The sequence below is a fragment of the Nycticebus coucang genome, chromosome 24 (assembly GCF_027406575.1).
Source record: "Nycticebus coucang isolate mNycCou1 chromosome 24, mNycCou1.pri, whole genome shotgun sequence".
In the NCBI taxonomy this organism is placed as follows: Eukaryota; Metazoa; Chordata; class Mammalia; order Primates; family Lorisidae; genus Nycticebus; species Nycticebus coucang.
The window spans coordinates 11,509,705-11,533,868 of NC_069803.1; the positions used below are offsets into that span (position 1 = coordinate 11,509,705).

General features: G+C 37.2%; 2 protein-coding genes across 6 annotated transcripts in view; one reads left to right on the forward strand and one right to left on the reverse strand.

Moving 5' to 3' along the window:
* WRN (WRN RecQ like helicase) overlaps positions 1-724 on the reverse strand; it is a 148,550-nt gene extending 147,826 nt beyond the window's left edge. For all 4 annotated transcript variants that reach the window (XR_008377355.1, XM_053578458.1, XM_053578459.1 and 1 more), the window contains exon 1: positions 506-724. The gene's annotated coding sequence lies outside the window, so the exon portion shown is untranslated. The remainder of the gene's footprint in view (positions 1-505) is intronic.
* Positions 725-1,057: 333 nt separating this feature from the next.
* Positions 1,058-24,164, forward strand: part of PURG (purine rich element binding protein G) — a 40,527-nt gene continuing 17,420 nt past the window's right edge. Inside the window, exons 1-2 of one of the 2 annotated variants that reach the window (XM_053578462.1) lie at positions 1,058-1,346; positions 1,651-2,523. In XM_053578462.1, coding sequence (XP_053434437.1) covers positions 1,657-2,523 — 867 coding nt within the window. In that variant the 5' untranslated portion in view covers positions 1,058-1,346; positions 1,651-1,656. Of the gene's footprint in view, positions 1,347-1,650; positions 3,617-24,164 lie in introns of those variants that run through there. The other variant, XM_053578461.1, reaches the window with a different exon arrangement.

Genomic DNA, 24,164 nt, shown 5'->3' on the forward strand with positions numbered 1-24,164 from the left:
GACCACAGAATATAACGCCGGAAGTACTGACTTCCACTCCTAAATTAGCATCCTAAGAATCGTATTACTCTCTCCCACAGCGAGTGGTATTTTTACTTATGTAACCTACCCATAGAGCTCAGATTCAACGAGACGGAGGGGCAAAAACCATTAAGGATTGAACTTTGAGAACTCAAAAACCAGCATAACTTGCTAAATCATATCTATCGGGTTATTTCCCTCGACTGTGTAGTGTAAACAAGGAGTGGCGCAATTTGTGCAAGAGTAAAGGCCGAACAAGAAGAATAGTAATCCTTAAGAGCATGAAGGACACCCGACCCGTCCCGCTTTTTGATTGAAAGAAGCTCCCGTTCAGCTGGTGGTGCTCGAAACGCGGAGTGGGTAAGGGAACGTCCGTTTCTAGGGACTATCCCAAACTCAGTCCAGGGGCCTCCGCCGGCCTAAGCACACACGTGACGGAGAAGGGTGCAGAACTGCGGACACAAGAGTGGGGAGGACACGTTACCCTGAGCAGAGCCAATTCAACGGGTCTTCTCGTTCAGCTGGACAACTTGAGGAGCGCCACGACAGCAGGGCCTGCAACCCAGGCAACCAGGCCAGGCACCAAATCAATAAACGTTATCCCCACGCTGCAGAGAGCAAGCCGGGGCGACGCCGCAGTACACGGTATGCACCAGCCGGAGAACACTAACCTTCCCCGGCCCACCTCGGCGACTTCCGCGCGGCGCCGCAGCCCTCCCACCGCAGCCCGGCCCGCTGCGGCCGGCGCGCCTGCGCAGAACCTCTAGCGGGCGTTGAGCACTACGGGAAATGTAGTCCCTGCGCAGGTGTCGGTGGACAGCCGGAGTCCCACATCCCGGCGGAATCTGGAGAAGTCAGAACACTCCCGCCGTCCGCTCCTTATTCCTGTCTTCACACCTGTCCCTCGCCTCGCGCTTGCGCTCCATTCCACGCGCTGGGCTTCCGTCAGGGCTCGCGCTGAGGGAGAGCGCGAGACCCCCTCCAGCGGGCCGTGCTGGGGTAGGCGGGGTCCGCCGCCCGCCCCCCGCCGTCACCTTCCCCGCCTCCCGCTTCCCCTGCCCTCCCGGCGGGTGTCGGGCCGGCGTCCGAGTTAAGGCGTCGGCCCCCGCAGCGGCCGCAGGCGGGGCGGCGGCGGTGGGCGCCGCAGGCGATGCCCCTGCCCGGCTGCTCCGGCGGGGGGCAGTGCGAGCGGCGGCGGCGGCGGCGGCGGCGGCGGCGGCAGGGGAGGAGGCGGGGGGCGGCGGCTGCGGCAGAGGGGCCGAGAGCTGGCGGCGGCGGCGGTGGTCGTGAAGGGCATCGGCGGCGGCCGTGATGGCAGAGATGATGTGAGTGCCTGCTGGCTGGGGACCGGGGGCTGCGAGCCCGCGGCGGGCGGCCCGGCGGCGTGCGGTAGCGGGAGGCCGGGGGCGGCGGAGGGATGCTGTGAGCGCGCTGCGGAGCCGGGAGCCGCCGCTGACGACGACCGTCCGGCTGAGGCTGGAGCCCGGCGCTGCGGCGGCCGGCGCCGTGGGATCCGGGCCCGGCGTGGGGGTCCCGGGCGGCGGCGGGGACGGCGCAGGCCGAGGGGCGTCTGCGATTGTTCTCAACACCCCTCCCCCCCCACCCCGTGTGTCTGTTTGTCACTTGCAGCTGAAGATGGAAAGAGCCAGGCGAAGGGGAGGAGGCGGCGGCGGCCGCGGTCGCGGAGGCAAGAATGTGGGGGGCTCTGGCCTAAGCAAGAGTAGACTCTATCCCCAGGCCCAGCACTCCCACTACCCCCACTACGCGGCTTCAGCCACCCCTAATCAGGCCGGGGGCGCAGCCGAAATCCAGGAGCTGGCCTCCAAACGAGTGGACATCCAGAAAAAGAGGTTTTACCTAGACGTGAAGCAAAGCTCCAGGGGCCGGTTCCTGAAGATAGCCGAAGTCTGGATAGGGAGAGGCCGGCAGGACAACATCAGAAAGAGTAAACTGACGCTGTCCCTGTCGGTGGCAGCTGAGCTGAAGGACTGTCTAGGGGACTTCATCGAGCACTACGCCCACCTGGGCCTGAAAGGCCACCGGCAAGAGCACGGCCACAGCAAAGAGCAAAGCTCCAGAAGGAGACAGAAGCACTCAGCACCCTCCCCTCCAGTCTCGGTGGGGTCCGAAGAGCATCCTCACAGTGTGCTCAAGACAGACTATATAGAGAGGGACAACAGGAAATATTACCTAGACCTAAAGGAAAATCAGCGGGGTCGCTTCCTAAGGATTAGACAAACCATGATGCGGGGGACTGGCATGATAGGCTATTTTGGCCACAGTTTGGGCCAAGAACAGACTATCGTCCTCCCAGCACAAGGAATGATTGAGTTTCGTGATGCCTTGGTTCAGCTGATTGAAGACTATGGTGAAGGGGACATTGAAGAACGTAGAGGTGGAGATGATGACCCGCCTGAGCTCCCCGAGGGGACTTCATTCAGAGTGGACAATAAAAGGTTCTACTTTGATGTGGGCTCTAATAAATATGGAATATTCCTGAAGGTAAGTGAGGTGAGGCCACCTTACCGTAATACTATTACTGTTCCGTTCAAAGCTTGGACAAGGTTTGGGGAGAATTTTATCAAGTATGAAGAAGAGATGAGGAAAATTTGCAACAGCCATAAAGAAAAGAGAATGGATGGCAGAAGGGCCAGTGGTGAAGAACAAGAATGCCTCGACTAGAGTGAAATTGAACTCCAACAGGCAAAATTTAAAATCATAAATTGGCTAAAAGTACTGATCCATAATCATATGAAGAAGTTTTTCCTCTTTTTTTTGGCCCTTTGTTATTAGTAATACCTCTAGTAGTTTATACTTCAAGAAGTCTGATTTTTCAATGTTATGTTACACGTAGATCCCTATAATGCTTATGGGAATTCCAACCTTCCCAGAGCTAACTTGTTTAGCAGCTTCAACTGCTCCAGACTATTGAAGTATGCAAATCAGCACAAAATGTGACATTCTAAATACCATAACTAAGATTTACATTGCACTATGACATAATCCTGAAAAAGGATACATATACTTAAGTGAAAGTGTGAATTTCTATTTAATAAGTTCCCCCAAAAGCATTTCATTCCTATGTCATTAAAAGCTGCTAAGCTTACCTGTAGGACAGTTACCACAGAAACAGAAATTGACCTCAAGTATATATAAATATATTTATTTATAAAAGTACAAATAGAAATATATCATCTATTGGATAACTGAATATTAAACAATATCATTAATGGATCAAATCTTACCTAATTAAACCTTAAAAATACAGTGTCATAATATTTCTTAAGAGTTACTATAGTATTTTGTAATTTCAAATTTTGTGGTAACCCTACGGTTTTTAGTTGCCATATCAAAGCCATGGAAGAATTTTAATTGGTTATTCTAAGCTATTTACAATCCCATCTTCAGCTATTTATTGTATCATATATTTTTATGGACTTTCCAAAGTTTCAGGAATTACTTTTATGTCACTATTGAGTGGGAGGCATCATCCAATGGCTTTGCTATGGAAATCTTGGTGTTTTAGCTTTTCATGCTAATTTGAAGATTATGAGGTTTTTTCCCCAAAAATCTATCTTGGACTCAAGGTGTTATATTTTATGCTTCTTCTTTAACACTTTCTCAGAGGGGTTGGTGCACCAGTTAACTGATATAAAAATACATCTGTAATAATATATTTTAGTAGCACTTTTGCAATTGCTATCCTTAAAACTATGTCAGTACTTCTGATGTAAGCCTGACTTTTACAGATGTTTTAATTCCATGGGGGGCTGAGGGGGCAGGACATTTTTTTCTAAAAAGTATTTAGAATACAAATTTTCAGTCTGGGAAAAATATTATTTGAAGATTGGTTATAAATATATTTGAAAGGAAAATTCAAGCATTTTCCAAGGTGCTGTTTATGACTTTACACAAGACTCACCCATTTACCTGATTAAAAATTACTTTCCAGGAAGTGCCATAGCAATTTTTCAACACCTAAGCAATTTTTTAAACGTGGATATAGTGTATTTGTGTACCAACCCATCCTGTATTAACTGACTGAAATTTCATTTGTTGAGCTACATTTTATTTTGAATGAAATTATTGTCTTTTATCTTGGCTTTATTTACCTCCCACACAAGTCATTTTTAAGAGCCAGAACACTGATTTCAATCCCCCAATATAGCTCTCATTGATGAGAGGTGGCTGCATGGATTGAGATCAGAATGTAGCTCTTCTTCTATATGCCACGTGTATAAGTAATTCACAATTGTTTTTAACAGTTTTTTTCCTTCAAAGGTTTGTCCCCAAATACATTTAAATAAGATCACTAAGAAAACTTTATGGTATAAATTAAGAAAATTTATTTCATTGGTTTATGTTACTTAAGAACAAGCAATCAATAACCCAGACATACATACTGGTCTTGGTTTGCAGATTGTATTTCATGTTTCCTCAAGTAGTATAAAGGAATCTCATTAGTTCATTATAATTATGGACCTTCTGGATCACTATGGAACAACTGAAAGTTAGAAGAGAATGTTAGTACTACAGTTAATAGCACATGGTGGGTGTTGAGTAGCAAGGATTTTTAAACAGTCTTAACTGTAAGATAATTATATAGGCTTGCTTAAAGGTAGTTTCTGGTATATGAAGGAGTGATGTGCACTTGAATTACTGTACTACTGATTGTTATTGCTGCCCATCATGGTGCCTAATAATAATCAACCTGTCAAATTTTGGTAAACTGGAGCTGTGAATATTCTAGTATTCAATTGTTCCTATCACTATTGCTATGAGTGTATACTCTTAAAATCTTCCTTTCTAAAATATTTATATCCATTAGGTCAAAATGATTTGTTTTGATTTTTAGTCTGATAAGATTTGAGTGTGTGTGTCAGTATGTATACATATGTAGGTATATATACGTAGAAGTACGTACATACATTACTTTGTCAGACTTAAAGATAAACACCTTTAATTCTTTAAATATTATTAAGTTTAGTTTTACATTAGTTATTTAAGTAAAGAATTAGTTAATTATCCAGATTTTCTACCTTGTACATAAATGTCAAGGTTTTTACCATCTCAAAACTGCAGGTTGATAGATTCATATATACTGGCAATTGATATATTCTAGAATCAGTAAGCCTTCTGCCAGTACTTTGGTTTCATTTTTTCTTAGTTAAGGTATTCACTGAAAAACAAAATGATGCTATAATTTTTTATACTTTAAATTCCCAAGAATTCATTAGCCATAATCAAATATAATACAGTTCAAAACTCTGATATTACAACATGTATTGCCATGTATCTTATAAAATAAGCTACTATTCTTATCTGTGCAATATGCATTTTATTTACTGTCATTTGTAACATAAATGAAGCTGCAAGTGTACATGGTATTCTTCAAAATAACAGAATTCCTGCCTTGAAAACATTAAACTCTTAAGGCAACTGAAGTTAGAAGTAAAAAAAAATGAGCATGAAAGTTAGTAACCAAAAGTACTAGTTCACTGTATAATTCTAAAACGCTGATGATGTTTGCACATAATAATCCAAGCATAATGTGGTACATACTCCAAACTGTAATAATATAAGCTAATAGTATGAAATTTGGAAACGGGTTCCTTGTAATAGTTGGCAGTATGCTCCTAGCAATTGAAAGCAGCACTAATCTGTTGCTTATATGCAAAAGATGCAATGTATTATAAAAGTATTAAAGTTCTGCCACGTTTTATAATTTTCCTTGTTAAAGCCCCAAACTGCCATGTCCCTTAAACTTGAGTCAAACACAAGCTTATTTGCACTAAAGAGCATGGCCAAAAAAATAAATGACAGGGTGGAAAAGCTAATTGGAACCTCTTAAATAATGGGTTCTAATGGGAGAATTTCACATTTGTCTATTTGAAAGCTATATGGTCCAGGCAGACAATCTGTCAGTTCACTAATTTAATAATGCACTTTATCTTTTGTATATAGAAGATGTACATTTATGCCACTTGACAGGTGGGATGTGTTTCAGTAACTATGTAGTTAGAATCCGTAGGGAGATCTCTTGCATGCTTCTGTTTGTGTTGGAACTGTTGTAGTAACAGGTTTCCATTAAATCAGTGTAATGGAGAAGGGTAAAAGATGCTTTTGAAGCAATCCCAGTACATTTAACAAAGAATTCTAAAGTAGAGTTCATATTTGTATTCTTAAAGACTACAATAAATTTTAAAAACTATTTCTAACCTGAGTTAATATTACAGTTGAGACGATATTTAGTTGAGACTCCTCTTAATACCCTGAAAGTTAATTTTGGGAATTTGTCCCAGATAAAAATTTTTTTAATGATTTTGTTTCTTTGTTGATATGTTTAGATAACTAATTAAAAAGCAGTGTTTGATACTGTACTAGAATTAAAAGTATAGATATCTTGAAATAGCATTATTTTAAAAACAGCCAGACTAAAGAAATAAAGTTTCAAGTTAAGGAAATGCATAGAGCCTAAGAACAGTTGTTTAAATGTGACATTTCAAAAATTACACAAGTACTAACCTTCACCAACTGAGAAGGGTATTGGGGGATTTAGTATATCCTTTTATCCTAAAAACTTCCTAAGATGTACATTTGAAAACTAGATCATTGTTGCTTAATAATAGGTTGTATGTACTTTACTGAGAAACACTGTGTACTAACAATTCATCAAGAGTGTGCTATATTTACTGCATTCATTTTATATCTATAGATAAGACTACATTATATATAGTCATCTTAATATAATCGTGTATTTATATTGTAATTTTGCAAATATTTTCAGTAAAATAAACATTTATCTGAGCTGCACAATTTGAAGAGATGAAATTCGAATATACCCTCAGATACTCTTTTTAATAACCAGCTACCATTGAAAGCTGATGTATGTATTATCATTCTTTTACATTTTGTTTTATGGTTTATTTTAATATTTAAATGAATAGTATTTGATTTGAATTTTCAGGTCGTTTTCTGAAAATAATATTTTCATGAATGTGAGATTTTGTTTCTGCTTATTTCCAAATGTCTTTCATTGGAACTATTTATGAAATCCTATTCTAAGCTTTATGTAAGGGCTTTGCTTGGTCGCCACTTAGTTTGAAGTCCCGTCTTTACTAACACACCAAACTTCTTTGGCAGGATACAAAGAGAGGTTAACATTGATTCTGTACCTACATAATAACACAGGTATAATATTTATCACTGCCCAATTGGCAGTCTTAAAATCATTCTGGAAATACCTAAAAATTTTCTTGAATTTCTAAGATAAATGGTGGCTAATGGACAGCCCATCAGAGGAAGAGAATAAGGATGTTAGCACACGGGAGAGATAATCCCTAGTCCACAATACCGTAGCGGTGAAGTACAGGGAAATGTTTTTCCCAATTTAATGTCATGTGAAAATTGGGTTTTTAGATCACAGTAACTCTGTCATAAAGAAAATAGACCCAAATTTATGTAGGCAGGTCTTAGAAAAATAGTACATGTGTAAGTATATTTTTATGTATAATAGAAAAAAAAAATCAGTCTTTGTTCTTAATTTGACATGCTATTTTAAACCATTTAAATTTATTTTAGTAATGGGGTTTTAATTAATATTTTTCAATAGGGAAAAATATATAATACAAAATTTAACCATTACAGCTGGATAGACAGTGAGAAGTATCCCAGTGTCATCAATTTCTTGTGTGTCCCTCTAGAGTTCTGCATTATAAGCATATGTGTGTGTATATATTATTTTTAAACATACAGATGAAGACATATATATATTATCCTGTATTTAGTAGGATCAATTTTAGATCTGTCATTTTCAGTAATTTTTTCTACTTAGTATACTTAATATAGGTAACTATAAATGAGCTATATTACAAGGGAATATCAAAGAAATTTTGAATGAATACCATTTGTGTTTCCTTAAAATATATGCATAAATTAATTTTTTAAATGTACAGATATTCAGTTTATCCTACTAGTTTCCTTCCTTATTTCTAGCCATCTTGCCTTCCTATTTTCCAACTCTTTCTTCCCTCAAAAAAATATTTGTCTTTTTCCTGAAGTAACACAGTTCGGGAGTAGCAAGATATTAAATAATTTAACCAAGTGTTATTTTAGATAAACTATGCTCTCTAATGAAAAACACTCATATTTAAAAGCTTTAACAAATTATCACATTCAATTTTTACTAATTCTTTTACTAATTACCATATTTTTATACAAAGACCTTGCCGTTAAGAGCAAATGAGTATTACAACTATAGTAAAAGGTTATGTTATTACTCTGTTGAAATCTTTTGATTTATTAATATGGAGCTTTTATCTTTATGATAAAAAGGGTATAAGATTCATTTAGCAACTTCATCAAATTCGAGTCTAAGCAAGGAAATAACACTAGTCCTGCTTGTTTAAAGCATTGATTTTTTTCATTGAAGAACCCAGAGTCTGTCAGAAATCCTTGGGACCAGAAGATGCTATGCTAATTCAGGAAAGGAATAAAAATTGGGGGAGTAGGGCTTTATGAGGTTACAAGTACAACTAAACCATCTCTATCTTCTGCTGGAAGAACATAAAATAGTAAATATAAGTATTTATAAATGAAGATAGCATCATTATTATTACTGTAAATATTAGTAGATTTGCTTTAATAGTTGCCTAAGCATCCCCCCACCCAAAAAATAATAATCCTCTTTTCATTACCATCAAGGGTACATTTTAGGATCACTTTTCTATTGGCCACCAAAAAAGTATTATCCAAAAAATTAAATATCCCATACTTAAATCCTGAAAAACACTATCTAGTTATAAATTAAAGCAACCAGAAAAAAAAGATCTAATACAGTTAGAAAAAGCTTAAAAAACATGTGGGTCAAGTAAAAAAAGTTGTTAACATATTGGTTATTTGTAAATTTTATGAAAATGTCATAAGATATAAAAATTTAAAGCATTGGTTGAAACTTTAGAATGATGTCTCCATAACTGGTGGCATAATTTCCTGTTTGTAAAATGAGGAAGATGTTAGAACACAGGATCTGCTTAAACATGTTTTAAAACAATAAAAAGTTTGCTTTTTTATTTTCATGATAAATAACCCATTATCCTTTGTCTGTAAAACTAGTAGAGCTCTCCGGATATTTGCTTCTTTAGGCTTAAAATGGTGTGTGTGCATGTGTGTGTGCGTGTGTGTGTGTGTGTGTGTATTTTTTTCTCTTTATTTAAAGAGAGGGGTCAAAAAGAAGGCAAGTTAGCCTTTAGGAATGAATTCTACTTAAATTTAAGCTAAAAAATATTCAGAATTTTCCATACTTAATTGAAAACTCTACCATGTTAGTGCTTTCTGGTAAATTATATTTCCAAACTTCATCTCCTTTGGAATATCCCTTGTGAAAATTTGCTTATTTTTATTGAGGCCAGTGACATCCACCAGCAAATTAAAACGTGATGAATTAGTGCTGCTCTAGTGAAGTTACTTTATGGTATGAATATGAAAAAAATAACTCATTTACATGGAATGTATGGTTTCTTCTTTAATTTTGTTGATTTATTTCTAAGATTGAATAGCAGTTTCCTGTCCTATCATTTCACCCCCTTATCCTTAGTTTCTGTAAGAGTTGCTCAATTCAGTTTTCATTTTCCTAGGAAAGCGAACAAAGAAAAGGGAAAATAATCCCTAACAGGAAAGTGTTCATAGTATTTAAAAGTTAGAATTGCTCAGATTATAAGCTTGGGGGGGGAAAGGCTTATGCTGGGTTTTGTCTTTATCAAAGTAATGGTATAAACCTGATTATTTTATTTGATCTAAGTCAGAATTTCTTTTATCTGAAACTTTTTTTCTAACTTGGAAGTTCAAGATGAATTTATCTGGAACTTTTATATTCAGAAATATTCAGTATTTTACTTTTCTTACAGAAAATAAGATAATATTCTTCAGGATTTTCTTTATTATTTGTTGTGGATTTCTTGAGGTTATTGCCTGGAGATATCAAGTAGAGAACAAGAAATAATGGAAGGGAAAGATAGTGGCTGATTTTGCTTGCCTATAACAAAAAAAAAAAAACCAATCTAACAGAATGAGAGAAATAAGTAATTCTCAAAACTATATCCCTATTTGTTTAACCTTTAAAAGAGCACTTAAGAAAGAATAATAAGACCTGCTTATACCAGGTTATGGCTTGACCCTATATAAGTCATTCAGTGTCTTATAGATGGTTTCCTCATGGGAAAAATGGACAATACTGTGTTACAAGCTAAGACTCCTTCTTTCCCTAAACTTTTTAAATTCTGTATCAGTGGAGTATAAAAGAAACATACAAATGGAGAATACCAGAATGGGAAAGTATATGAATTTCTCTCTTTATATTAAAAACAATTATAATAATGCAGCAACTGTGGTAACACTCAACGGGACAATGCAGAAATGTCAGTTTGTAGTTCGTAATGTCAGTACGTACTTCTTTGGCCACACAAAATGAAATTGTGTTCCTAGTCCTTTTTAAAACCAAGTTGATATACAAACTACATAAATATCCTATACTTTAATTTTTTAAGTATTTTTATCATCTATATTTGGGATCTTATTCTTTGAAAGGGGCACTGCTTGTTTCTGCTCATTCTTTGATCATTTCTTAAAGTCTGCATGGTAAAGGAATTTTAGAAATTAACATCAGTCACTTCCTGAAGTGCCTGCCATTGTTCCTGAAAATAACCACAAATTACATTGCTAAATAATACGCTGCAACTGTCATAATAGTAGCTATGAGAATCAAATAATGCCTTTTACACTTTTTTCCTGGTCCTACTGAATGTGTCCTATGGCAAATAAGGACCTTTAACATAGCCCATCAAGAAAAACAAACAGTATGGCTCTGTTTTAGAGAACGTGGAACTACCTGGCTATGCAAAGATAAAACATCTAATGGTTTGAGATTTTTTAGCCTTGAAAAACTGCCAAGGTTGATGATTCGAGGAGAGGTGAAGCAGCACAGAAGATTTTTATCTCAGAGGCATTTAGTTAAGCACCCTCTACTGTGCAGTGTCACCACAAGGATCAGAAGAGATGATAAAGAAAATAGTGACACCTTTTTCCTAGGCCTCTCTTTTGGTGCCTAATTGTTTATCAGTGACAGTGGTCAAGAATAACTTAAGCATATTTGGAAGTGCGTATGCACATCATGTTTTGTTAATTTCAAAAATGTCTGTGCACATAAAATTACATTGCAGAAATATTCTTTACGATAAACAATTTTTGGCCTGGTGGTGGTTCAAAATAGCATTTTGATCTATTTTCAACAAATTCTACAGAATGAACTGGCTGTTGTAGAAAATGTTTTCTCTCTTTTCTCCTCAAAACAGCAGATACATTTTAGATTGATTAGTGATTGCTTCTTTTTCAGTGTTATTTGAAATCTAAGGATGCAAGAGAATAGTTTAGTTTGGCAATTCTTTACCCTTGCCATTTTGTAGAAATTTTCCTCGGCTTCCCATCAAACATTATCTAAGCAGCTTTACCAAAAGAGCACACATAAGTGCCAGGAGTAACCAGCAACATCAAACAGCAGAACCATAAGATAATGATTTAAGAACAAGGGCAAGGATATGTACAGACATTGAAATTCAAAACATTTCTTACTGTTTGCTATTGTCTTCAGAGACTGCTGTATTTTATTTCTACATTCTCTGGATTGACAATGTGATTTATTCCAACTATTCTGAGTCTAGAATTTAAATAGAACAAAATCTATTGCTGCTTAGTAAATACTCCGATAAGAGTGTGCCATGTTTTATCAGATGTAAAAGTAGAATCCTAAAATTCCATCCATCTTCCCTTCTTCCCTCCTCTACACTTTCTCCTATAGGACGTGGGTAAGAGCATTAATTTCTCTCACTACCGCAGTGGACCTACTCCATCCTCTTTATTAGTTCAGATGACGACTAAAACACAATAAAGACTAGAGCTGCTAGTCTATTTGAAAAATTAGAAATTGTATGAATTAGATCTATAGACTCTTAATAAGGAAGGGATATTATTTCACTGAACTAATCTCAACACTTAACTTATTTCTATATAACAGTATGACTGTAAAACAGATTTCACTTGGCATGATATGGACTGAAATGTCAGTTACTCCAACTTCCAGTACACAGTAGATCTCCAGACTGGTTTAGATCTTTTCCACTGGTTTAGAAGCCAGTACAGTTATCTCAGAACTAATATATTTGAACCCAAATTGACACCAAAGCCAAAAACTACACTTATTCAGTGAGGTTGAACTATCCTTAAGACTAACTCTGCAGTTGATCCCACCAACTCAAGAAAGTGCCATCGACCCCCAATCACCATTATAAATAAATGTGCCTCAGTTCACTGGGAATTATTTTATTGAAGACTATACCGCCATGTATGAAACTATAGTATCTCTAAGAGACCCTTGCTTTTATGAGGATTCATTCAGTTAAAGTTAGTGCTAAAAATCACAGGTTATTTAATCTTTAGTACTTAGTGTTCAGGTAGAACATCTAACCCTGATTAGCTATTTCCAATAAATATTAGTAATTTTTTTTTTTTTTTTGTGACAGAGTCTCACTCTGTTGCCCTGGGTAGAGTGCCATGGTGTCACAGCTCACAGCAACCTCAAACTCTTGGGCTCAAGAGATCCTTTTGCCTCAGCCTCCCGAGTACTAGGACTACAGGTGACCACGACAATCCCCAGCTAATTATCAGTAATTTTTAAGAAGGATTAATAATAAGAATGTAGGTAGATAGTCCTATAATAATTCTCTTTAAGTGCAGAAAGGAAACAAATTACTGCTTATGGTGGGACTACAATTTCATTTTCGTGAACCAAAAACAACTCATTATGTTAAATTAATTTGGAAATAAATCCTATCAGTATTACTGAGATTTGCATTGATTTCTCACAACTTTTCCTGTCATCTTAATTGACTTTTCACCACTTTTCCTGTTCATATTCTTCCTTACACTGTTCCATTCCTTTTTATATTTAATTACCAAATTTCTTACTCTTTCTCTTAACTCCAGCGGGATCAACTAAGATAATTGCTCTGTTTGCAGATGCACATTTTTCCCCATTACTGTAGGGTAATCACTTTCACTTTATTTCATTTTTAATTTTTTTTTTTTTTTTTTTTTTTTAGAAACAGAGTCTCACTTTATCGCCCTCAGTAGAGTGTTGTGGCATCAGAGCTAACAGCAACCTCAAACTCTTGGGCTTAAGTGATTCTCTTACCTCAGCCTGCCAAGTACCTGGGACTACAGGTGCCCACCACAACGCCAGCTATTTTTTTTTGTTGCACTTTGGCCGGGGCCAAGTTCGAACCCGCCACCCTCAGTATATGGGGCTGGCGCCCTATGCATTGAAGCACCACCCAGAGGAATAACTTTCAAACTTGGATGTAACAATCACCTGGAGGGTTTGTTAAACCACAGAATCTCCCAGCTCAGAGTGTCCATTTAGTAGGACTGGAGAGGTGGGAGGGGGCCCAAGAATTTTCATTTCCAACACATTCCTAGGAGAGTGAATGCTATTGATCTGGGGACCATGTTTTAAGAACCACTGTTCTAGACTGATGAGATTTTACCTTAGCAACAAAAGATAGTGAAGGAAAAAGCTAGTCAAAACAGCTAGTATTGTGGTAGAAAAAAGACTCCATGCTACTCATCCTGCCTTGAGAAGCTTATAAATCTTAAGCAAGATTTTTTATAAGTTGACTGGAGTTTTTGTAAAATACTATTTTCTCCCCTTTTTAATAACCTTTCTGATTCCTTCTCATTTTTCTAGCCATCTTGAGATACATCTGACAGGAGTAAACAATTACGCAGCCTTATGAAAAGTTTAGCTTTCAGATGTGCGGAGATGGACGGATATTTTTAATTTATCACATGATTCTGGTATAAAAATCCTAGTAAAGGGAGTAATTTCTCTATTGAAGAATTATTAATACAAGTTTAGTTAATATTAAATATTAGGACTTGAAGGACCTTGAAATTACTTTAGTCCCTTAATTTTACATTTTTTGACACAAATTATGTAGGTCAAATGGTTCTTAATTACTAAAATAATAAAGCTTACAATGCTGATTCTCAAGATATATATAGATGGTGAGAAATATACTAACCTCTTTTGAAAGCATATAGCATTTCCACCATCGTCCTGTATCCTCTCTGTATGTACAGGATACAGAAACTACGTACTACAGTGTATTTGTGGTACTTTCTTCAGATTAACATTTGAACTTATTACTTTAAATTTAGAGATGTTTCAACTGATCACTCATTGAGTATATTATTAGAAAGCATAACTAATATGTTTTAAAATAAATTATTCTATTTTTGCCAGCATTGGGGACACACTGTACCATAATATGTTGATCAAAATTAATAAAATTATATTTTATATGTAATTTTAACGTATACACAAAGGTTGCCCGAAATTATACACATTTCAAAAAAGGAAATCTGTATTAAAATTGTAATACTGAATGTACGTTGGTAACAAGATAAATACAAGTCATGTTGAGCACCTCTTAACAACTGCAGGAGTCAAACATGACTGGAATATTACAATTTTATTTATTTTTTTGAGACAGAGTCTCACTTTGTCACCCTTGATACACAGTGACATGGCATCATAGCTCACAGAAACCTCAAACTCTTGGGCTCAAGCGATTGTCTTGCCTCAGCCTCCAAGTAGCTGGGACTACAGGTGCCCTCCATAGGAGCTGGCTATTTTTTAGAGACAGGGTCTTGCTCTTGCTCAGGCTGCTCTCAAACTCCTGAGCTCAGGCAATCCACCCACCTCAGCCTCCCAGAGTGCTACAACTACAGGTATGAGCCACCACGCCCAGCCCCCGAATATTACAATTTAAATACAGTTTTTTCCTTTCTTAAAATGTGAATACATTTTGGGGACACCCTCTGTATATGCTGCATATAAACTATCTATAAACCCCTTGATAGCTGTCATTCTAGTGAATTACATCCTACTGATAGTATTAATTAATTCACACATAGACATTTGGCAGTTCTGCAAGTTAATCGACTCTCCAGCTACTACCTTTCAAAGATAACTGCTCCAGAACACTAAATGGATTCCTGATTGTGAAAAAGATTAACTGCTGACATAACAGATAGTCATGAACTCAAATGGATCATAACAGGCAGTATAACTTCTTTAAAAAATCTTTGTACTGTTGGTATTATAGCTATAATACACATTTTAGATTTTAAAATTTTTTAATTATTACTTAAAATTACAATCTGAATAGTCTTCAGACTGTAGAAGCAGAATTCAGCTCAACATGAGGGCAGACTTCAAGAATTATGTAACTTCCCTATTCCTGGAATTATTTAAGGCAGAAATTAGACTTGCCCTTAAGGTAGTATATGTGAAAGAAATTAATAAATCAAAAATTGAAATATTAACTCAAAGATTCTTATCAACTCTGAGGAACTTAAAATTTATTAGGAATAATACTTGAAACTTTTGCTTGGAACAGAAATTCAGATTTTCTGTTCATTTACCAATTTGGAGAAAGAAGTATGATTTCAAATTTTCTAGTATTATCGTAAAAACAAAAACTTAACCTTTCTCCTAACCTTTGTTATTGCAAAACAGCATAAGAACTAGTTTTCACATCTGCATGAGCTTTACTAACTATATGGATTAGTTGAAATAGTTTTCATAAAGTTTACCCTGCAAATTGAGTCTGCCTCTCATAATTTACAAAGAAATTTTACATTTATAATTTTTCTTCTAAAGAGATTATATATAAAGGAATACATTTAGTACCTATATTGCTATTTTGAAAGTACTTGCTACAGATTTATTTCTGAAGACATAAGAGACATTGGAGCATATTAGAAAACCAAATTATTGGATATTGTAAAGATTTTCTTTATAAAAATTCAGGTTGAATTCTGTTTCAAAGTTGAACAATATCATTCTCCATTTTTTCTTGCACTGCTCATTGAAGTGGGAAAAACAACATGGTTCACTAATTTTATCTTAAATATTCTGTTTTAAAGAACCAGATTCCAAGTAAGTTAATTATTGCTACTGATGATACGTAGTTTTCTCCTGGAGAGTTTCGAGGCTTTGTAAAGAGCAGAAGGGTAGCTGTAGCAATAATATCTAAATTCAAGATCCACTGCAAACTAACATGAAACTCAGTTCTCCTGACAGGCTTGACTTTTTTCTTGCCAGTGCTTCCAATCATCTGTACTTTCTTATGATACTGTAACATTTCTAATCTCAAAATGAACAAATAATACCTTTTATGGAAAGATCTGAATAAATTGAAATATATTACGCCAACATCTATAAACTATCTTACGCATTTCTAAATACTTAGCTAAGCAAATTTGAATCCTGTGCACAAACCTTACAATATCCACTATATTATACATATACATGTGTGTGCGCAAAAACATGTATATGGCAGGTGCCAAAAAAATGTTCACACATTTTAACCAATGTTATCTATATATGTATTTTTTTTTTACTTTTTTTTTTTTCTTGAGACCGAGTTTCACTCTGTCACCCTGGATAGAGGGCCATCACATCATAGCTCACAGCAACCCCAAATTCTTGGGCTCATGCAATACTCTTGCCTCAGCCTCTCAAGTAGCTGGACTACAGATGCCTACCTCAACGCTTGGCTATTTTTAGGGACGGGGGTCTCCCTTTTGTTCAGGCTGGTCTGGAACTCCTGAGCCCAAGCAATCCCACCTACTTCAGCCCACAGAGTGCTAGGATTACAGGTGTGAGTCACTGCGCCCAGCCTATGTATTACTTTTGTTCAAACAGTAGTTCACCATAATCAGAAGTGTCCAGACACTGATGGTAACCACTTTGGGCACCTCTTATAATTACAGAAGTAAAACATGACTTGTATTCATCTTTGTTACCAGTATATATTGAATATTACAATTTTAATATACTTTTTCCCTTTCTTAAATTGCATGTACATTTTTTTGGCACTCTTTGTATGTATAATTTATAAAGAGAACTCAGTCTTGCCTACCTTTTCCTTGCCCGTAGAGAAATAATGGCAAATTGATTTCATCTTGTTTGTTACTAGAATTGATTGGCTGCCCTAAAGTGTTGAAGATTTAAAATCTGCATCTGCAGAGAGAAAGACAGGGAACAGCACTCACCCCCAAATACTTGCTATTTGTTATTCCTTCTGTAGAGCTATAAAAGTTCCCTTTGTAGCTCTAAAAATTTCAAGCTTAGCCAGACAACTGGCAAGCAGCACAAACTACCATGTGACACACCTAGGAATGTCTCCTTTAATAATTCAAAGACACTGTTTTAATCCTAGAGTCTTACTCATTTTGATGTAGATGGTATGGAAACCACTCTATGTCATGGACTTAAACTTTGGCTTGTGTTCTTTCTTCCATATCATTTTTCCTGCTGGAATTGCTTACACTTTAAATACTGTCAGCCATGACACCATGGGATGATGATTTTTTTTGGTGCCAGTATTAACAAGTACTATCTAGGACTCACTTTAAACACAATGAGGCTAAATGCATAAATCTGGGTATTTAAGATTTTGTGCTGTCATATTGACAAGCTTTCTGGTCAGTGATTACTAGAAATGCTAGTTTTGGACACACTTCCTCAGCTCCAGTTCAAACTGTTCTAACTTGATATCTAACCATTGGTTGCCTACTCCCTAGATTTCACAAACAAAACATTTTGAGTATTTCCATCCTAGGTCCAGTGATTATCTGTCATTCTGTCTCAAGTTAACCTTCCAAGTCTCAAAGGACTCTTCTCAACCTTGTTTTTCCTAAAATACTATATAAACCTACAATTTATTAGAGGTGGAAAAAATATCCCTAGTTAATCTTTGAATGCCTCATATATTGTGGTGTTGATTATTTTGAAATTGTGGTTAAAAAAATGCATAGCATAAAATTTACCATATTAACCATTTCAAAGTGAACAGTAATGTTGTAGTCAGTGGTATTACGTATATTCATCTTGTTCTGTAACCTGTCTTGAGAACTTTTTTGTCCTGCAAAACTGAAATCCTATACCCATTTAGCAACTACCGTTATACTTTTTTTTTTTTTTTTTTTTTTTGTAGAGACAGAGTCTCACTTTATGGCCCTCGGTAGAGTGTGCTGTGGCCTCACACAGCTCACAGCAACCTCCAACTCTTGGGCTTAAGCGATTCTCTTGCCTCAGCCTCCCGAGCAGCTGGGACTATAGGTGCCCGCCACAACGCCCGGCTATTTTTTGGTTGCAGTTTGGCCGGGGCCGGGTTTGAACCCGTCACCCTCGGTATATGGGGCCGGCGCCTTACCGACTGAGCCACAGGCGCCGCCCGACCGTTGTACTTTTTTTTTGGGGACAGTCTTACTCTGTTGCCCTGGGTAGAATGCTGACACCGATCTCAAACTCTTGGGCTCAAGCCATCCTCTTGCCTCAGCTTCCCAAGTAGCTGGAACTACAGGCATGCACCACCACGCCCAGCTAGTTTTTCTATTTTTAGTAGAGACAGGGTCTTGCTCTTGCTCAGGCTTCTCTCAACTCCTAAGCTCAGGCGATCCTCCTGTACAGCCTCCTGGAGTGCTAGGATTACAGGCATGAGCCACCGCCACACACGGCCTGTACTTTTCTTCTCAACCTTGTTTTTTTCTTTTTTTCTTTTCAAAATATTGTGGGGGTACAAATGCTTTGGTTACATAAATTGCTTTTGTACAGTTTGAGTCAAAGTTGTTAAGTCCCCATCACCCTAATTGTGTGCTTTTTTAAATGGGTATTTTCTTTATCCTTTTCCCATTAATGATGGGTTTGCAGTTATCAGTTAGGGCTGCAAGTATAAAATTTATCACCTGTGTTGTGATAATTCTCACATTGCAAAAAGATTTACAATAACAAAGCAATTGTGCTGTATTAAGATAAGAGATCCTTGTAATATTTGGTGGCTTTGAATGAAGGGTATTTTATCGTGGAAGGTTTTCCAGTGATTTACAGAGAAAGATAAGACCCAGGGGAATCATTTTGTGCTTGCTTCCTTGTTTGTTTATTGAAGGTTTGAGGTTAGAGTTACCAGAGCAATTGGGTGTAAATTCTAAGATTTCCTTTGCTTTTTCCTATGTACATTCTATGATTATTTTTACCATAACACATTGTAACCTATGTGGTAGGTTGGAAGTTTTTGTGGGATTTGACAGTGTTTACTAAATGATTTCACAAGTTTTTCTTACTTCAATATAAAACTGTTTAGCTTTAAACAGCTTTATTGAAAACATAATTTGGAAGGAAATAGGTAGAAAATAAAAATGCATTTTTCTGGCCGAGCGCGGTGGCTCACGCCTATAATCCTAGCACTCTGGGAGGCCGAGAAAGGCAGATGGCTTGAGCTGAAGAGTCCCAGACCAGCCTGAGCAAGCGCCAAGACCCTATCGTTAGTAAAAAAATAAAATAAAAATTGGGCGAGCGTTGCGACAGGTACCTGTAGTCCCAGCTACTCAGGAAGCTGAGACATGAGAATCACTTCAGCCCAAAAGTTTGAGGTTGCTGTGAGCTATGATGAAACCACAACGCTGAACCCCAGGGGAACAGAGTGAGACTCTGTCAAAAAAAAAATGTGTTTTTCTGTAGATGAAATGTTTCGAGTATTATTTTCAAAATCTTTAGCAGTAAGAAAAAGTCAACCAAAGAAATATATTTTAAAAACTTTTATTCTTCAAAAGTTTTTCTTTAAAAAAAGTCTTCCTATTATTAAAAATATCTAAGAAGTCAATAAAAGTTTTAAAACCTATAAGTAATATACATCTAAATAACCCAAAATGGTATGAGTATAATGTTTATGATCTTTCCACAGGAAAATAATCTATCTTTTCTTGGCCTAAATTATCTTAAAACAAGCATAAAAACTAGTTGATCTTGACTCTTGGATGATGATATCTGAATCTTCATTCATTTTTTAAATTTTTATAATTCATAACATCAGTGCTTCCTTATGAGTTTGACAAACAAATGCTATTGAACCATTTGTAATAATTTTCTTAATTTTTGTAGCACTCAGATTTTTCCTTAATGATCTGCAAGTTATTGATATATACTGCAAAGAAAAATTTTTTTAATTTATCTAAATTTAATTTTTAAATTTTTCTAAATTTAATTTTTAAATAATGAATCTCATTATTTCTTTGATTTCTATTAATTAGAAATGTTTTCTTAGTAAGGGGACAAGAATTACTTGAGCTGAAAAAATTGAATGAAGGAACCAAAGTGCAGCTGTTTCAGTAACATACCAAGCAATAACTTTTCTTTCATCACTATGCTCCCTATTTAAGATGTTTCTTCATTGTTCCCCATCATCACCTCTAAAGCACAGAAATGCATTTCATCTCCTGCATTCATCAAAGGACATGCTGCCAGAACTAACATAAGCTAGGCATTAATATTCTGCCAGTAGGAACATCTATATAATAATATAAAGTAATATATAATATATATAATAGCAAATTGCAGCCTGAAAATTCACCAAGTTCTAAGCCTTTATTTAATAAATATTTCCTTTGTTTATGAATTATAATAATAAATCGACTTAAAATGAAGAACGCCTGTATGATTTCTAATAACTAAAGTTAGTTTGCATTGTTGTTCTTAAAGCATTATTAAACGGTATTCTTTTTTTTTTGCAGTTTTTGGCTGGGGCTGGGTTTAAACCCACCACCTCTAGTATATGGGGCTGGTGCCCTACTCCTTTGAGCCACAAGCACTACCCAAACATTATTGTTTTTTAAAGGGAGTCTTTGGATCATTCGATAACTAATTATGATTTGTTTTGTTAATTACCATTTATTGTTTGACTCTTTTTTTTTTTTCCTGAGACAGCATCTCACTCTGTTACCCCGGCTGGAGTGCCAGGGCTCACAGCAACCTCAGACTCCTGGGTTCAAGCAGTCCTCCTGCCTCAGCCTCCTGAGTAGCTGGGACTACAGGCGCCCACCACCATGCCTGTTAGTGGTTTCGCTCTTGTTCAGGCTAGTCTGGAACTCCTGAGCTCTAGCGATCTACCCATCTTGGCCTCCCCAATTGCTCAAATCATAGGCATGAGCCACTGCACCTGGCCTCACTCATTTTTTAAAAGACTCAAATATCACATTTAATGACATACCCACCTGTAATTCAAGCAGTAACTTCCATTGTGGTGATTTACATCTGACTTGAGACATATTACGTAAAATCAACATTTTATTTGATAGAAATGTTTTACATTTACATGGAAAAAAATCATAGGTAAACATACAGCTTGATTTTTTTTTTTTTTTAAGAGACCAATTCTCACTTTATCACCCTCAGTAGAGTGCTATGGCGTCACAGCTCACAGCAACCTCCAACTCCTGGGTTTAGGCGATTCTCCTGCCTCAGCCTCCCGAGTAGCTGGAACTACAGGCACCTGCCGCAACGCCCAGCTATTTTTTTGGTTGCAGTTTGGCAGGGGCTGGGTTTGAACCCACCACCCTCGGTATATGGGGCTGATGCCCTACTCACTGAGCCACAGGCGCCGCCCACACAGCTTGATTCTTAAGCTAGACTTTTTTTTTTTTTTTGAGACAGAGTCACTTTGTCACCCTTGGCACAATGCTGTGGCATCATAGTTCACAGCAACCTCAAACTCTTAAATTCAAGTGATTCTCTTGCCTCAACCTCCCAAGTAGCTAGGACTACAGGTGCCCATCACAGTGCCCAAATATTTTTAGAAACAGTGTCTTACTCTTGCTCAAGCTGGTCTCCAACTCCTGAGCTCAGACAATCCACCCGCTTCAGTCTCCCAGAATGCTAGGATTACAGGCATTAAACTAGATTTTTAGTAACTCAATTCTGAACGACTAGTTAGTAAATTTTTTACAAAATAACTATAAAATCACATGAATGTTAAATTACTCACTGTGTTTATGCTATAATTAATGAAGTAAAAAAGGTATTATTTGGAGTATGATTTTAAGCATTCAAGGAATTTAAAAAATCCTTACAGGATGCCATTGACCTCCTGGTATGCAACAGTGTAATATAGAGACCGTGTGCTCTCCTTCAGAAGCCCTGGATCTGTGCTTTCTTTTCTTTTTTCTTTTCTTTTCCTTTCTTATTTTTTCTTTTTCTTTTTTGAGACAGAGTCTCACTCAGTGGACGGGGTTGAGTACCGTGGTGTCATTATATAGCTCACAGCAACCTCAAACTCTTGAGCTGACGCGATCCTCTTGTCTCAGCAACCCAAGTAGCTGGGACTACAGGAGCCCACCCCAAACCCTGGATAGTTTTTCTGTTTGCTCAGACTGGTCTAAAAATTCTGAGCCCAAGCAATCCACCTCCCAGGTGCTAGGATTACAGGTGTGAGCCACCATTCCTGACCTGGATCTGTGCTTTCTGGCTGGGCCAGGGCAAGTCTTTTTTATTTTTATTTTTTTTACATTTTCCTGTGTTTTTATTTATTTACTGTTATTTTTTTCTTGCCTTGTTGTTTTAGCTGGCCCAGGCCAAGTTCGAATCTGCTAACCTCGGTGTATATGGCCAGCACCCTACCCACTGAGCTATGGGCAACACCAGAGCAAGTCATTTAACCTCTGTCAACCCCAGCTTGCTTAATCTTAAATTGAAGGGATTGAATCAGAGAAAATGACCTCTAAGAACCCTTTCAAGTTCGTATCTCTCGAGTCTAGTGAAACTTCAAGTTATCTTCGACTTCCTCCTATGGCCTTTTCTCATTTTTCTCTATCTCTTTGTTTCATGCAATGTATATTGACTATCCATTTGTTCTTGGCATCCTTCATATTTATTTATCACTGCTTTACAGTGTTGCAGTATTGCTGTTTCTCTAATCTGCATAGTCCACTTTTTTCCTTGCTATTTAATATTTTTGTTTTTTCTTTTTCTTTTCCTTTTTTTGAGATACAATCCTGCTGTGTCACCCAGGCTAGAGTGCCATGGCATCAGCCTAGCTCACAGCAACCTCAGAGGCTTGGGTTCAAGTGATCCTCCTGCCTCAGCCTCCCCAATAGCTGTGACTACTGGCATCCCTAGCATGCTCAGCTAATTTTTCTATTTTTAGTAGAGATGGAGGTTTGCTTTTGCTCAGACTGGTCTGGAACTCCTGAGCTCAAGCTATCCTCTTGCCTCAGCCCCCCAAAGGGCTAGGAATACAGTCATGAGCCACCACTGGCAGCCAATGCTGCTTAACTTTATATATAAATTATCTTGGAACGAACACAAAAGCTAATTGTTCATGATATATTTAATTAGTAAGACTTATCTTTGGCCTTATACAGAAAAGCTTTAAATAGGCAATTATTTCAGTTCCAAAAGATTTTTTTAGACAAACAACCTAAAACTTGATTAAATATATTTTAAACTTAGTTTGCCATGTAAGAATCCCATCTCCTTAATTTGAATTTAAGTTTAAAACTAGAGACTGTTTTTTCCTGTTTTGTATTCTGTACACCTAGCACGGAGCTGATTGCTTAAATCATCTGTCTTCACTTAATGACCAGCGTTCCTTTTTCTATTTTATCTTTCAAATCTGTTGCTTTAGACTCACACTGTTTAACAGACAAATCTAAATGGCGACAAGCGTTAATGAAATGATGATTTAGAAACCTGACAAGAAATACTGTGTTGTACAAATTACGCTATAATTTAATTGTGGGAACTTTTATTTTCTGCCCATCCTAAATTTTATTTCAGAAGTATTTCCCTTGCTTAATAGGTAAATGCTGCTACTCTATTCATTCAATGGACATTGAGTGGATACTTTGTGCCAGATCCTGTGCTAGAAAATAAGAATACAATAATTTACAAAAGACACAGATTTGAGTGCCATTAGCTTCAAGGGTGCAATGTCCTAAATTATTTGATTAAAAGCAGCTTTTTGAGCCTGATCAAGTTGTCGTTTTCTTAATTTGCCAGATAATTCCATTTGAATATCTGCCATGCGCCAGGCAGTGTGTTGGTATATATGAGAATTGTGTTTGAAGCTACTATCCAATCCTGTATGTTGTTTTCCCTTTAAAAGTGTACCTTTGAATATGATTATCTACATTCAGTCATAGCAGTCAAAATGTATTTTATTGATTCAGATTTAGACAAATACAATAATATC